Source organism: Gossypium hirsutum, chromosome A05 (genome assembly GCF_007990345.1).
Source record: "Gossypium hirsutum isolate 1008001.06 chromosome A05, Gossypium_hirsutum_v2.1, whole genome shotgun sequence".
Lineage (NCBI taxonomy): Eukaryota > Viridiplantae > Streptophyta > Magnoliopsida > Malvales > Malvaceae > Gossypium > Gossypium hirsutum.
Window position 1 is genome coordinate 106,957,578 of NC_053428.1, and position 16,921 is coordinate 106,974,498.

A 16,921-nucleotide genomic window follows, 5' to 3' on the forward strand; every position below is an offset into this window, starting at 1 on the left:
GAAGGCAGTTCTCTATTTTCTATTACCTGAGTAGTCATCGAATGACTCACATCTCGAAAGGCATGCCTCTATTCAACTCTTCAATCTTTTCGTAAGAATTATGGTCTCTTGAGAATAAGTTGTTCATTGTTGTGAACAAATTACACGTTCCCTTCAAAAAAACCTTGTCTATTCGTCTTTGTAAATAGGCCACCCTATATATGAATGAATAAAAACATTCTCTTATAATTATAATTATATTTATTTAAATATTAATAAAGTATGTTTCACATACATTATTTAAATAAGGGTTGTCTGAATTATTTTAATCAAAAGTTAAAGGGCACCTTAGTCAATATATATTAAAAATATTATCTTAAAAGTAGTCATGATTGAATCTTAAACAAAGTAAGATAAATTTATGACATGAAATTATAAAAAATCATATCAACTAAACCTCTTTCCGCCTAAAATTAGTTGTTACATTGGCTTTTGAAGATTGTAAGAGGCAAAAATTGGTACTAAATTACATTAAATTCAATTTTCTCATAGTTGTTTTATATTTATATTTACTCTTTCGAGAAAAGTTTTCGTAGTGTCATTTTCAAAGATGTCGATTTAGTCCCTCAATAAAAGTATAATCTTCTTGGGAAGGTTTTATCCCTCTTTACAGAGAGTAGTATACATTTCACGAAGGGAAGCGCTTCAATCGTATGTGGGACGTACGACTAGGGGTGAGTATTCGATCGAGACAAGTCGAATCGAGTAAAAAATTTTCGAGTTAGTTGATTTAACAAATCCTATTTTAGCAATCGAACTCAATTTGAATTTTTTTCGAATCAAATCGAATTGAGTCAAAAAATTTCGAGTCAAATCGAGTCGAGTTAACGAATCCTATTATTGATACTTAATGTTGCGTTTAGATGGACAGATTATTTAACTAGTAGACGAAGTACAAGATTATTTAACTGCATAAACAATATAATGATTTTGCCTTTTAACTTAATGGGTAAACATTTATCAAAACGACGTAGCTTTGCCTTTTAACTTAATTATTTTGAATTTTAACTTTTAAAAAAGTAAACATTTATCAAAACGACGTAGTTTTGTCTTTTCTTATTCGAATTTTCAGATAACTCAAATTGTGTAATTCATATTTGAGTTAAACCGAAAAACTTAATTTTTTATTCGAGTTGATTCGAATAACTTGATTAACTCAAATAACTCGAACTATTTAATTCAAAATTAGAATTTTTTATCGAGTTTTTCGAATCGAATCAGATTTTGCTCACCCTTACGTACGACTACCCATTAAGAGGTGAATACGTCTCATGTACAGTTGAGGCGTTCTCTTTTATGAACCGTACACACATAATTCTTAATTATGAAAAAAATAATTTTATTAACATTAATAACTACACAAAATTTCATTTAATTATTATACTACATATACTTAATAATCCCGCGTGTTGACCTAGTGGTCTAGGTATTCACTGCCCCAAAAGTGATCTGGGTTTGATTTTATACAATTATTGTTATGCTAATATTGTAATAAATGATACAATAATATTTTAATTAAAGTAAACACACATTTTCAAGATATTGCATATGTTAATTAATTATTATTTATTTTCTAAAATTAGACTAATAACAATATTTTCAAACAACTATTTAGAGTAGGTATTGAATATAGAAAATTTTGAATTTACTACATTTGATTAAAATCCTGTCTAAAAGACAACAAAATGAAGCAAGGGAAAAAATAAGGAAACTTTAAGTTTTTCTTTTTTATTTTTCAACTACCCTATTCTATCACAAGACTAAAACTTTAGTTTGACAAATTGTACGGCCTTAGGCGATTTTTTTTGTTCAAATCTGTCTAAATCAACCTTACTCTTGAAAAAGTGAGAATTCTGCCAAAAATTCTCTAAGGCATCGAAATAAAGCGAAAACAACTCGGAAATACAAATGGACTTGAGTCGAACAGAAAAGCCACAAGAAAATAATAGTACAACAAGCGTTTGAGTAAATGCTCTAAAAAATATTCTTTAACTCAATAATATTGTACAAAGGATGAAGTGATTATAAATGAGGGGGAAAACCTCTATTTATAGTTGAGCTTCTCTAGATCCAATAATACAAATTGAATTACATCGACGATTAAGATTAGTGTTTATCTATAAGATGAGAGTCCTAAATTGTTTAAACTCTATACATTTTTATCCTTTAGGATTTACAATAATTACCTTGATAACTCTAGTTTAATTAGGGTGTTTCACTAGACCACTAAGATTTCAAGTGAATGGACTTCTTCATGTGTTACACGAATTAAACCAATTCAAGTGAGTCAAATGAGTTATATTTAATTAGTTGATTTCCATGGGATAATTTGCTTGCATTTCGTCATGGGCTTTGATACCACGACTTGTGACATCCCATTACACATGAAAAAAAAAAGAAAAAAAAAGAAAAGAAAGAATTGCCTTTTATATATGGGAAACGTGGAGGGGTTATTTGCAACAATAACTCCTCAGTGTTCTTAATTTATTCTATCAATGGCTTTTACCTTTTTAATTTTCTCATTTAGTCCCCACCATTTAAAACATTATATAATTTTAGAAATATGTTAATAATATTAACTATTTTAGTCTCTATTAATTTTATGTTACTTAAGAAAAGGAATTTATCTTATTTAATTTTAATTTTTTGAACCATTAATTTTCATTTTAACTTCTAATATCATGCTTTTATGAATTTACATAAAATTTTAAAATTTATGACTGTTTTAAAAAAATACTTCTACATAGGAGAGAATACAAACATTCTCTTATAAAAATAATTATATTATTTAAATATTAATAAAGTATTTTTCGCATTCATCATTTAATTTTTTTATTAAAAAGCGACAACGATTGTCTGAATTATTTTGTAAATAGAACTATGACGAATTTTGTCTCTCATTAAATCATTTTCTTTAATATATATTTATATATTTATTAATTTTAATAGAAATATATTTTAATCAACAAAAATTTTTAATATTTATCCCGTAATATTTTAATATTAAAAATAAAAAAAGAGTAGAATCAAAGTGAATGAGTATTTTTTTTTGTGAAATTTCAACCGTGTTTTGATGAGATTGGATGTGTAAAAATTAACTTCTAAATTTTTGGTTTTTGTCTTGCTGCAATTGGTGTTTTATACGATTTATTTATTTATAATTATTATTAAGAAAATTTTAAAAATATTAAAATGATTTTTTAACAATAGGTCATGGAGCAATTAGCTATTAACCCTTTATATTAAGGTGCATCGTTATTTTTTTAACGGAAGTTAACATTCGAGTGATAAAAAATGTAACAATTTGATAACGTTTGTAATAGCCTATTTTTGCCCGGCCCATTCCAGTATTTAAAATAATAAACCCCAAAAATAAAAATAAAGCAAAGTCCAAGTCCAGTATAAAATTACAAATATATAATTTGGCCCAATCGGAATGGCCCATTACTTGAAAAGATTTAAGGTCCATCTATAAGCTTGACTCATATGAAAATATAATCTTTAAGGATATGCAATCTTAGATATGATATGCAATCTTAGATATGATACAATCTTAGATATGATATCCAATCTTAGATATGATATGCAATCTTGAAGATATGATCTTGTAATCTTGGAGATTTAATTTGTAGATATCCTTTAATCTTAACCGTTGATGTAATTGATCTGTACCGTTGGATTTGAGGAGGCTCAACTATAAATAGAGGCCTCTCCCTTTATTGTAACACACTGGAGTTTTGGGAAGCAATAAGAATTTTTGAAAGCATTCACTCAAATTTCTCACCCTCTTGCGTTCTTACTCTCTGTGGTTTGTTCTTATTTTATTCTTCGTCTATCTTAGTTTTTCAACCTTTTTTTATTTTAATTTCTTCATTTTTCAAATATGTATATTTATTCCTACCTTTTATACATTTGATTATGTATTTTATATATTATAATTTTAACTTTTTATATAGTTTATTTTCAAATATATATTTTCTATGCATATATATATATTATATTATCATTTCATGTATTTTGAGCTATTGCATTATATTTTTATAATTTGTAAATGTTTTATTTGTTCATTTTTTTTTGTGTATGTCATTTATCTTATTCGTGCATAGTTTCATTTTTCTTATAAGCCATGTTTAATTATTTCTTTTATATGTTATTTTATGATATATATTGTTGTATAATTTTTGCATATATTATGTTTTTCTTTTAGTTTACTCATGTTTTTATTTGTTTATTATCTTATATTTACCCTAGTATGATTTTTTCATTAAACGTATGTTCATGTTATTTAGTTTTGTCATAATGATATTATTTATGTTTGTATGGAAATGTTAGAATATTTTGTACATCTATGCTTCATGATGCATTAGTATGTCATCCTAAAACGTCATTTAGAAATAATATTCCAAGGTTTTTTTAAAAAAAATTAAAAGGCAATGCTTGATGTTTGGAAACTTCGAGAAAGGTAGTGCCCTAACTTACTGAGTTGCGACTTTTCTCGTTGAATTTGAATAGTCAAGCACCCTTCTAAGTGATTTTGAGTTTTCAAAACTTAAACAATTATTTCAAGAATTCAAAACATAGTGTCTTAACTTACTGGATATGACGTTTTGTTGTTTCGAGATAGAAATTTTCGAAAGACGAGCTTAGTTTCGAAGGTTTTAAAATGTTGCATTCTAACTTACTGGATGTGATGTTTTGACTCGTTTGAAATAAGTGAGCCTTAATTTTCAAAATTGAGACATTCTAATTAAAAGAGGTTTGCATATTAAAACTTTCAAATTTCGGACATTAAAGACACTTGATAATCAATTAGGCACCAATTTTTAGGCGTTACGAGGGTGCTAACCCTTCCTCGTACGTAATCGACTCCCGAATCCGTTTTCTCGACTTTCGTAGACCAAAATTAATGTTTTAAAACAAAACATTTTATAAGGTGATCCAATCACACCTAAAAAGATTGGTGGCGACTCCCGTTTTCGTTTTTCTTAAAGTCGATTCTCATTTTCCAAAACTCGATTTAAAAATAGTTTCGACAATGTTAATGACTATTATATAATTTTTAAAATTGAGTGACTAAAATATACTTTTAAACAAAGTATAGGGACAATTGATACAATTTACTCTATATAAAAATTTATTTTATTTATTCTAGAAGTTTGTGGAGATTTGGATTTATCTCAATTTTTTTATTTCAAGGTGGGATAGTATTTCACGTAATTTATTAGAAAATCAAATATGTACCACAAAATGTTTTATCAAATAATAATTGTAGATAAAGACAATTTTTTTATGATTTACTAATTAACCTCCCTTTGTTGGGTTTTTATTTTATTTTATTTTATCATTCTTTTAATTAATTGAAAATTGTTCATAAAAGATAAAAACACTAAAAACCGTATTAAATTTTTATATAATTTTTTTAAAAATAATATAACAAAAATATTAAAAACAATAGAATAAATATTTCTCAACAAATTAAAAATAAAATTTAAAAAAATTATGTATACTTAAAACAAAACTAAAATAAGTATAACTTAATAAGTAAATAAATCTAAAATAGTAACAAAATTAATAATAAAATAACAATTATATAATAATAATAAAATAATAACAATATAATAAAATACTAATAAAATAATGAAAAAAACTAAGAAATTAACAAAAAAGAAGAAGAACTAGTAAAAGACAGCATATATGAGCCACACTTAAGTTGAAAAAACCTTACCTAATATTTGACCGTTTTTTAAAACGAGCCTATTTTTTACCCAAACCTATTTTTAAAAAACTTTTTTGGGTTGTCAGGCCGACCGGTCTACTCTAGTCGAAAATATCTTATTACAAATAAAAAAGACCTTAATATATGTTTAGCGTAAGTGGAGATTGCATTGCAAATAGCTAGAACATCCCGCAAAGAAGAAAACAAAAAAAGTTGCCTCCATCCGTCCATCTCATCCTTTAACCGTCTAGGGATCAATAATAGAGTTGATGGCAACGAATGGGTATGAAGGTGAGTTGAAGATGATTGAGGAACTGACCACAAATGCTGAGCAAATTCAAGACGAGGTATTGGGGGAAATATTAAGTCGAAATGCAGGAACAGAGTATTTAAGGGGATTCCTCCATGGTCAAACCGAGAAGCAGCTCTTTAAGAAAAATGTTCCCATAGTTACTTATGAAGATCTCAAGCCTTACATAGATAGGATTGCTAATGGGGAGACATCAGATATCCTTTTAGCTGAACCCATTACAGGGTTCTTTCTAAGGCATGCATGAATTTGTTGCTTTGCTTCTGTGTGTTTTGGGATATTGTTTGCTTCCTTCTAATAGTTCTATCATCTGTTTGATCAAATGCAGCTCTGGGACTTCAGGCGGGCAGCCAAAGCTGATGCCTGTCACTGCTGAAGTTGGTAATAAGTGGGATTTATTTCGTCGCTTGTACGAGTCTCCTGTGATAAAGTAAGGAACCCATCCCTATTTTCTTCTAGTTTTTCTTTCAGCTGCTTGTGAATATATGTATATAAGTTACCATATTAAGCAAATACATATAATATGAATATATGTATAATATACCACGCAGATAGTAACACCCGTATTTTGTAAATACTACTTATACATCTATAGATATAATATACATAGTTGCTTTTCTTGCTTTTTGCATTTACAACGGCAACTCAGTGCTAAAACTATTTGCCTTTATCCGTCTAATTTTAAAGGCACTTTGATGACATCAACCAAGCCGGTAAAAGATTGGAGCTTATGTTTGCCAGACCAGAGATTGAAACTCCTAGTGGCCTCAAGGCAGCATCTGTTTCAACGAGCATATACAGCGGGAGTAATTTTAGAACCAGTTTGCCTAAGCTTTACACAAGTCCCGTTGAGACCATCTTTTGCCCAGACCCCAACCAGGGCTTATACTGTCAATTACTTTTTGGTTTAATCCAACGAGACGAGGTTGTCAAGGTTGGTTCAGTCTTTGCATCTACGGTGTTAAGAGGTATCAAGTTTCTAGAAAATCACTGGCAAGAGCTATGCTATGACATAAAAACAGGTCGATTAAGTGATTGGATCACCGACTCAGGATGCAGAAATGCAGCATCATTGGTCATGAAGCCTAATCCAGAACAGGCTGATTTGATAGAAAATATATGTAATTGTAAATCATGGGAAGGAATAATCAGAAAGCTATGGCCTAAAGCAAGGTATATTTGTTGCATATGTACTGGAATTATGAGACAGTATACTATAGAACTCGAGTTCTATTGCAGAGGGCTCCCTTTAGTTTCAGATCTATATGCTTGCTCGGAAGCTATTTGTGGGATTAACTTAGAACCTCTACGCAAACCTTGTGATGTCTCCTACACATTTCTCCCTAACATGGCTTACTTCGAATTCCTTCCAGTAAAGAATGAACGTGATGGATCTATTGAAATGAAGAGCAACAATGAAGATACTGAACTTGTTGATCTTGTAAATGTGAAGGCTGGTCAGTGTTATGAACTAATTGTCACAACTTGTGCAGGTAAAATTTCCTGTTTTGAATATAATCAATTAATCAAATGCCATGTTCTAATTTGCATTATGCTTCCTAGTTCCTACATTAACCTGTTAGATAATGATCTAATCTAGTTTGATGGTATTCCTTTCAGGATTATATCGATATAAAGTTGGAGATGTTCTTATGGTGAGTGGTTTCTACAATAATGCACCTCAATTCCAATTTGTGGAGAGGAAAAATGTTATCCTAAGTGTTGATCAGGAAAAAACAAGCGAAACAGACCTTTTCAAGGCTGTGACAGAAGCAAAGGCTCTTCTCGATCCACTGAGACTCATCTTGACAGAGTACACTAGCTATGTTGATACTTCTTCAGCACCAGGTCACTATGTCTTATTTTGGGAGATCAAGGGAAAAGAAGGCAAGCATTGCAAAGAACTTGACCCAAAGATAATGGTAGAGTGTTGCTCTAGAAGGGAAGAGTCATTGCATTATACATATAAAATCTACAGGAAAAGGAACATAATTGCAGCTTTGGAGATTAGGGTGGTAAAGCAAGGAAGTTTTGAGGCACTAATGGATTACTATGTGTCCAAAGGAACTTCATTGAGCCAATACAAAAAACCTAGTTGCATTAAATCTGAGGAAGCCTTGAAGAAATTAGATTCAAGAGTGATAGGAAAGTATTTCAGCCCCAAATCACCGTTATAATTAGTTTGCATCAGTTCTTGTTTAAGATTACCTAATCCTTCCTATGTATAAAAACTCAGGAGAATAATCCTTTTCACTTTATTGTGTAGGAATACATTAATGTTTGGTAAAGTTATTAATGTCTTGTTTCGAACTCAAAGGCAAGCAATTGTTACAGTTACACACGTATTCTTATGTAATTTTCTTATGAATCGTTTGATACATTGTGGGAAAGTTGATATGGCAACATCAAAGGGCTTTATATGCATGGAAGAACATATTTGGGATATTTCTTAACGTAGTGCCTGATGCTCTCTATAAGGTAGGTAAAGTGGAAGAAGTTGTAGAATTGATTGATGAGATAAAGGGTAATTTCCCCCTGATATTATTTACTACACCACTTTAATCAATGGATATTTTCTTCAAGGTATAGCTAAAGATGCATTGAATTCAAGGTATAGCTAAAGATGCATTGAACTTGTTCAAGTAGATAATGGAGAATAGTCACAAGCCTTTGATATTGTTTCTTACGGTGTCTTTGTTAGGGGCTTAGCTAGAACTGCTCTTACAGAAGAGGTGATCAATCTTTGGGATTAGGGATTATGTAGAGACGCAAGGTTTGAAGTGTAACACTATCATGCACAACATGGACATTAAAGGTTGACATTAAAGGTTTATGTAAAAGTGGGAAGGTGAAGGAAGCTGAAGCCTTCTTACATACGATCAATTTTGAGGATTAATTGTTACGATCAATTTTGAGGATTAATTGTTACACCTCAAACCTGACTCGAGAGTCCAGTCAAATTCGAAGCGTTACAATAATTATTGGAATGATGCACTCAATCAATCATTCAATTAATGTGATTAACCAATTAATTCATTTTAATAAATTTGATTATCAAATTTAAAATAAAAGAACTCAAATAAATTAATTTTTCAATTCAAAGATACAAGGATCGCTTGCCTTAAACTAAATATTTAACCAATATGAAAATAACCCACAAATCCGATGGATCTAAATACATGCCAAAGTTAAACTAAGTGAAAACGTTATCACAAACTAAGGATTGCAAGGACTCTTTGGTAATGCTATTCGATCTAAAACTTAAAAATCATCTATAATTGGTGTACGGAATTAAAAATCCAAACGCTAAGCAATTTATAGCTTAGTGGTGATATAATACATTTTAAACTACCTATACTTATAGTAAAATAAAAACATTCTAATAAGATATACATATATCTATCTCTACTTGGAATTAAAAACCAAATATATCACAAGCAATTAAACACCTAAATTAACTTAGCTAACCGATATCCAATATCAACAACTATTTGAGTGAGCGATCAGCGGCTATTTTGACGATGGACCAGCAATATTTTGGAGGCAAGCAATGGGGCAATAAACAAGGCTTTCGGATGAAGATTTGATGGCAATTTGGAGGCACATTTCAGGGGTTAGCCAATTCTTACATAAATAAAAATCCTAATCTAAAAATAAACTACAATCCCAATTTTTTAGGGTTAGCCAAAAAAAAAATCCCTAATTTGATTGTATAATATAATATTTTGGGAAGTTTACCAGTCAAATATACATATATTTGGTAAGGGAGAAACAAAGCAAGTTTTCCAGCAAAACATATGTATATTAAAATATTGTATGTAAGCTAACATTGGGTTGCCTATTGTAGGGTTGGTGTTATTTTGGTGGCAATTTTTTATTTTCATTTTCTTCTCTTTTCATTTTCCATTTGAAATATATGCTTCGACTGATTAAAAAATTGTTTCTAAAAATCCTGTGTGTTGGCCTAATGGCAATAATGTTCATTTAAGTTCAAGTCGCGTTGCTATTACGGCTTTATCCTCCTCTTATAATCCAACCAAGAAAATAAAATTATTTTCAATCTTTTGAATTTTGGTTAAGTTAATACTAAATTTTTATATTATGCTGATTACTAAAATTAATCTTTTTTATTTGTTATTGAATTATATTCATAATTTTCAAACGAAACTTAAATCTTAATTAATAAATTAGAGAATGAATTAAAGTTTATGAATTAATGTTGCAATTTTTTATTTTGTTTTATATAAATTAAGATATATTAAAATATTTTTTAAAAAAATTTGAAGCGTTCCACTTAAAATTTTATAAAAATATTTAATAACATAAATGTTTCATTCGTTAGTTTGGATATATTATATTAAAGTGGTTTAAAATTTAAATATAAAAGTTATATGTTCATAAAAGGAAAAAAGAAAATCAAAATTAATATAAATATATTATATTCATTTCGTTGATTAATAAATTTGCTTGATGTCATTGAAGTAAATACAAAAAAAAAAAAAAAGAAAAGAAAGTGAAAGTATATTAAATATGTATTAATTAAATTTTTTTTCTTCGGCCTGACTCAAATTTCAATTAAATAATTTTTAAAATATATTTATTTAAATTTAATTATAATAATATAAAATTATATATTTTATTATTGTAAATTATTTTTTGACAAAAAAGGACCCGAAGGTCACTACCTTAAATTATATTGCATCCAAAATAACAATGTTATGGATATTGTTAGGATAATTCATTTCAAAATTCAAGTTACAACACTTAGAAAGAGACCAATTACAAAGCGAATCAGCTAATTTGTTACAACCACGATTTACGGATTCGAGCAACTTGCGAGCTTCCTCGATATGATGCCCAATAATCGTGATGTCCTCCTTATGGTAACAAAAGCGGTTGACAATGCTTGCACAATCCATTTCAAAGATGACTTTATCAACGTTGAGAATGTGAGCAAGCCGAAAGCCATCGATGAGAGCATCCAACTCCGCCTGCTCAGGGCTAACCACTTTGTTGAAGAAAGACGCTTTATCCCTCAAAACAAAGCCATCGGAATCTCTAGCGATGATGCCCAAGCTTGTGCCATAAGAATTCACGGCAACATCAACATTAACTTTTATTACCCCTTTCGTCGGCTTTTCCCATCTACAACATCTAGGGACTCGGGATAAGATCAGTTGAGAAGAAAGATTGTGAATCTGGAAATCATTGTTGAGTTTACGGGCACGCTCCCGAATCACATTCGCATCCTCCTCCTTACCTCTAAAGATGGCACTGTTTCTACCATTCCATATATTCCACAATGTAGGAATCAAATCTTGGAAGACTTTTTTGTCTAAAATCCGCATGGAGCCTTCAATCCAATCGATGCAAAAATCACAATAAAAATATTGAAAACAACCAAAGTGAATAGATAATTACTAATTATGTTATAAAAAAACAAAGATTAAGTGATAATAGATTAACTTTCAAACCACAATTAATACTACAAATTAATAACATTATCCAAGTGCATAATTAGTAGTATATCACATGATATACTACAATATTTTCCAAGTGCATAACTAGTATTACACCACATAATTAGTACTACACCATATTAAAGCATCAATATCTTCAATTTAGAGAAAATTTTTGAAGCCAAATTTTTTTATGCTTCGTACTTTTAGCTAAAAAAGCTTTGGCCTTAGATTTACAACCCACAAGATAATCAAATACACTACAAAGGAAGTCGTCATTAAATCTTTCTAACTCCATCCACAACACTTCTTCATAAGGAATATCTCAAACAAAGGAACACTAACTGATGCAATAGCAAGCTGCTTGACATAAAAGAGAATCAATCAAACAAGGTCATAAAACAATCATTGAAATTACAAATCAATAAGTATGAGCAAGAAGTATAAGAAAACTTGAGCCAATTCAAAATGTATAAACAAGAAATGCTCGTAACAGCAACACAAATACATGTACAAACCAACAAACAAATGATCTATAATACATATGAAAAAAGGGAGTGATTACCTAGGACACAAAATTAAACACTATCGTTCAATTGAATCAAAATACATCTACAAACCAACAAACAAACTTAAACTTATACTAAAATAAACGATGAAATTCTCTTTTAGAAAATACAAAGGTATTAGTTGTTTTGTTGTGATCATGAATCTATTTACAATATCAGATATGGTTTTGTTATTTGTCTGTTATTATGTGAAGGAATACCATTTAGTATAACACTACCTTAAAAATAAAACGAATATAGAGTCCAAAACTAAGGAAGTTGATGTTAATAAAGAAAAATGCTTGGTAAGCCAATGACAAACTATTGCAAACAAAAACAGTTACAACCTATAACATCAAAATTAAGAAAAGAAAGATAGATAGAGACATTGAAGCAGGAAGTGACAAACACAACAAGCAAAACCACTTAAGTTTCGGGTTTTAAGAGCACTAAAATCTAACCTCCAACCTTAGTAGATCTAAGAGAGAAAAAGAAACACCTGTATTACAAAAGCTATTTGGCTTCAGCTTGAAAAAACTTGAATTCATCTTGACCATCGTCAAATCAAGCTCGAGCTAGAGAAAGAGCTGAATTTGAGTATTTGAGTCAAGCATTTTAAGAGCTTAATCGAGCTTTTTCTTTTTAATTACTATTGTTTCTATTTGAATCCAAACTTGAGTATAAAAACTGTGTAATATCATGTTTTTCAGTGGTGTCGAAAACAGTGATTTCAGGGTCACCAAATCCGACGAGTAAGTTCGTAAATATTATTATTTAATATTTACGAGACAAGTGTGATTTTTAACAAAGTTTTTGATCTGATAATTTATGTTATATAAGTGATTTATTAAGTTCAAGTGGTTTTAGAAAATAAGGTATTGGGGCCTTTTTTTTATAAACTGAGCCGTAAATATTTTTATAAATATTTACGGAGTGTCATTTAGGTGGTATTAAAGTTTCGTTAAGAAATTTTAACGTTTCGATTGTTAATTAATTAAAAAGGACGAAATTAAAAAAAAGTGCATTCCCGAGACTCCATTTCTGTAAATCGGACTTGTAAGTTAGTTGTGTAGTTAATTAGGTTTCAGTTAAGTGAATTTCCTTGAATTAAAAGTAATTAAGTATAAGAACTAAATTGCATATAGAGTAAAAATTGAATTATAGATTAAAGAAAAATTAAAAAGACTAAAGAAGGAATTATGCCATTGCCTTTAGTTAAGGCGGCATAAGTTGTAATATAATATATATTGTATAAAATATATTTACTTAATATGTAAGTATATATTTTATAATTAATAATAAAATAAATAAAGAATAAATAAAAAGAAAGAAAGATAGAAACGAAACAGAAAGAAAAAGAAAGAAAGAAAAAAAAAAAGGAAAGAAATGAAAGAGAAAGCCACGGCCTTAGGGGCTTTAATTATTCAAAGTTCAATTAGTTAGTTAATTTAGTCCATTTTTCTTTTAATTTTTATGTTTTTGGAATTCCGGTATTAGATACTACTCGATTCATGTCAAAATTTTAGAAATTATTGAGTTTTTAAATGTTGTTTATGTTGAATAATTTGAGTCTTAGGGATTAAATTGATAGATTTTAAGTTAGAAATGAAAAAGGATTGAATTGTAGAATAAATTGAAAATTTTGAGTAATAAGGACTAAATTGTGAAAAATTCAAAATTTAGGGATTGAAGTGAAATTATGGAATTAAATCTAGTTTAGAGTGGAAATTGAATGAAAATATAGAATTAAATGTGAAAAAATAAAGTTAGTCTCGGTTTAGGGGCTAAGTTGGAATTTAGGCAAATATTGAGTAAAAATTGAAATTTTCAATATGAAATTGAATTGTGTTTTATTGATGAATTTTGATTGTTTTAATTCCATAACTAACATCGTATTAGAATCCTTGACTAAAAAGGGGAAAGATAAAGTCGACTTGAAATAGCTCGGAATTCCTAGTTTCTATTTCTATAGTCTGAAACTAGTTATTAATTGTTGTAATATTTATTTAATGTATATGCTAAGGGTTGAGGTGAGAATTATTATGTTTTGCAATTTAAATGGATTGATTTAGTATGTGATGAATTTATTGAATTTATATTGATTGAATTTGTATATATATATATTGAATATATTGATTATTTGAATTGAAATGAATATTGGATGTATTTGAAAAGTGAATTGGAACCCTATTAACTGTATCGGGCTGAGTCGGATATAGATGGCATGCCATAAGATTGGAAGAGTTCAGGAATTTCTTTGACTTCGAGTCAATGAGACACTGAGTGTCAATTTACTACTTCGGATTAATTCGATGAGGCATTGGGTGCTAATTTACTTCGGTTTAGCAGATGAGACATTGGGTGCCAAACTGGTGTGTTTTGGTTGGATCCGTGTATCCGTCTGAGTCTGGGTCGTGTTAATAAGAGTAAATGAATAATAAAATTTTATAATTGATATTAAAATGGTATGGTATGGGAAATGGAAGTGAAATAGTGAATTAAAAATAGAATGTGAAATATGTTGCAAATATATGGAAAATATCAGTTATATATTCATGAAATGACTATTGCAAATATATGGAAAATATCAGTTATATATTCATGAAATGACTATGGAATGGATATTGCAATTGTATAATGAAATGTGAAATAAATTGTGAAAAGCTATTTATATAGCAAGTATAAGAATTGAGATATTTGTGAAACAAATGAAATATGATATGGTTGTTGTAATAATTAAATATTAATATGTGTTTATATTTAAATTGTATATTTGTAATTTCTTATCTTTAAATATTCGGATTATAGAAATACCATTGAGTTTATACTCAACTTACGATTTATTTTTCCATGCGCAGGTTAGGTACTTAAGTTTGATCGCGATTTAGCATTCAACAACGATCCCAAACTCAAATGTGGTGATGTTTATCCTTTGTGTCGGTATGTACCTAGGGTGTTTAAATAATAGTTATTTTTTGGTTTGATTGTCAATGAGGTTGTAAGTTTAATTTTGGTTGGTTTTATACATATAAATATGTGTTTGATTGTTGAAGTTATATTATGGCATGGTAAATTGAACTAAATCTAGATAGGTGCATGTGAATTTAATTTTATGTTTAAGTGCTCATGAACTAGGCAAATTGATTTGGATTTGGTATGTTTATAATTTGGATTAAAATAATGCTTTGATGACTTGTTTTGATGATATGAAATTTATGTCTGCTTGATCTGTAAACTCCGGTAATACTCTGTAACCCAATTCTAGCGAGGGATACGGGTTGGGGGTGTTACAAACTGAGTTTATATTTCACTTTAATTGAGGTTCATCTAGTTCGACTATTATCTCAAATTGCTTCAGCTATAAAAGCAAAATTCAATCAAACTCAAGTTGAGCTTGGAGCCTTGCATTTCAGATCGAGTTTCGAATGGTTTGAGCTCGACTACACCTTGTAAATTGACCTACCCTTTCGATTCAGATTACATTACTCACTTGCAAAATCAAAAATATACATACATATTGATACTAAAAGAGAGCAAAAAAGTTGAACCAGATCATTTTAACTTGAAATAAGATTATGTCCAAGACAATAACGTCCATAACTTTTGCAGCAATTATTAGGAAATTACTAACCAAATTATTGTTGCATCACGAATATGAATAGCCTAAAAGTTTACAAGCAAACTAAAAGCATCCAAATAAACATTCAAAAAAAGCATTTTTAACATTCTGTTCCACTATAATTGTTAGTATTTAACAATAATTCATCAAAATGAAATACAAAAAGAGAAGAAAAAACATGCAATTGATTCATTAGATCAATTATTAGAGAAGGGTAAATAGAGAAAATATACCATAATGGGTCAAAATTCAAGCTAATCAATGATTTATATAAGAAAAAAAGGTTTTTTTTTACCCCAAGAAAAAGGGGGAAAACAAAATTGATTTCTATTGGAAGAAAAAAGAAAGGGAAGAAAACAAAATCATGCCCACTAATCCCATTTGAACAAATAACGTATGAACTTAAAGGCTTTAAATTTTTAATCATTAGTTGTGTCTCAGCCACCACCACCACCATTACCATATCTTAATTATTCCATTACCACTAACAAAAATCTAGCTTGCACAGTTCAAGGAAGATGAAACTTAAAAATAATAAAAACCATAAAAAAAACTAAAAAAAGAGGGATTAACCAGTAACAAATTAGGCTAAAACAACATGTTGCTACTAAAAAACAATCACATATTTCTTCCTTTTTTTTAATTGTTACCTTCGAGAGAGGAAGATGAACACCATCGTTGATTGGTGCAGTGCAAATTTTGACAACGAAAGGCGAAAAGGAGGAAAATTAAAGGTGAATGCCGACGACTAGTGTTGAGAACCATTGCTGGCCGGCGGCAAACACTAGATCAAAGTGGGAAGGAAGGGGGAAGGGGAAAGAGGCTTTGGGTTACTTTACTGCTGAAGAAAATTTTTTTGGAAAATATCTTACCAAATTAAAACTGTAAGACATTTTCCTAAAATAAAACCTTCTTTTTTCGTATTTTGGAGAAGGTTTTACGATGGGAATTCATTTTCCATCAAACAAATAGTAAAAAAAGATGAAAATATTTTTCGTAAATTATTTTACAGCTAAATAAACACAGTCTTACACAAAATAAGATATAATTGATGAGATAAAATTATAAAAATCATAGATAAACTAAACCTCTTTCTACCTAAAATTATTTGTTACATTGGCTTTTGAAGTTTGGAAGAGGCATAAATTGGTACTAAATTACATTAAATTCAACTTGCTTATAATTATTTTATATCCAAGCTTAGTTTTAATATATTTAATATATTACTAA

The 16,921-nt window shown here is 29.2% G+C and overlaps 2 protein-coding genes across 2 annotated transcripts; one reads left to right on the forward strand and one right to left on the reverse strand.

Annotated features, from left to right (window-relative positions):
* Positions 1-5,863: 5,863 nt before the first annotated feature.
* On the forward strand, positions 5,864-8,375 carry LOC121203298 (indole-3-acetic acid-amido synthetase GH3.17). The gene is made up of 4 exons (XM_041114421.1): positions 5,864-6,302; positions 6,394-6,495; positions 6,753-7,558; positions 7,686-8,375. The coding sequence occupies exons 1-4, from the start codon at positions 6,025-6,027 to the stop codon at positions 8,240-8,242; spliced, it is 1,743 nt and encodes a 580-aa protein (XP_040970355.1). The 5' UTR covers positions 5,864-6,024; the 3' UTR covers positions 8,243-8,375.
* Positions 8,376-10,756: 2,381 nt separating this feature from the next.
* Positions 10,757-11,413, reverse strand: LOC121228990 (uncharacterized). Its single transcript, XM_041112050.1, has one exon. It carries the CDS (start codon positions 11,411-11,413, stop codon positions 10,757-10,759), a length of 657 nt encoding a protein of 218 aa, XP_040967984.1.
* Positions 11,414-16,921: the final 5,508 nt, after the last annotated feature.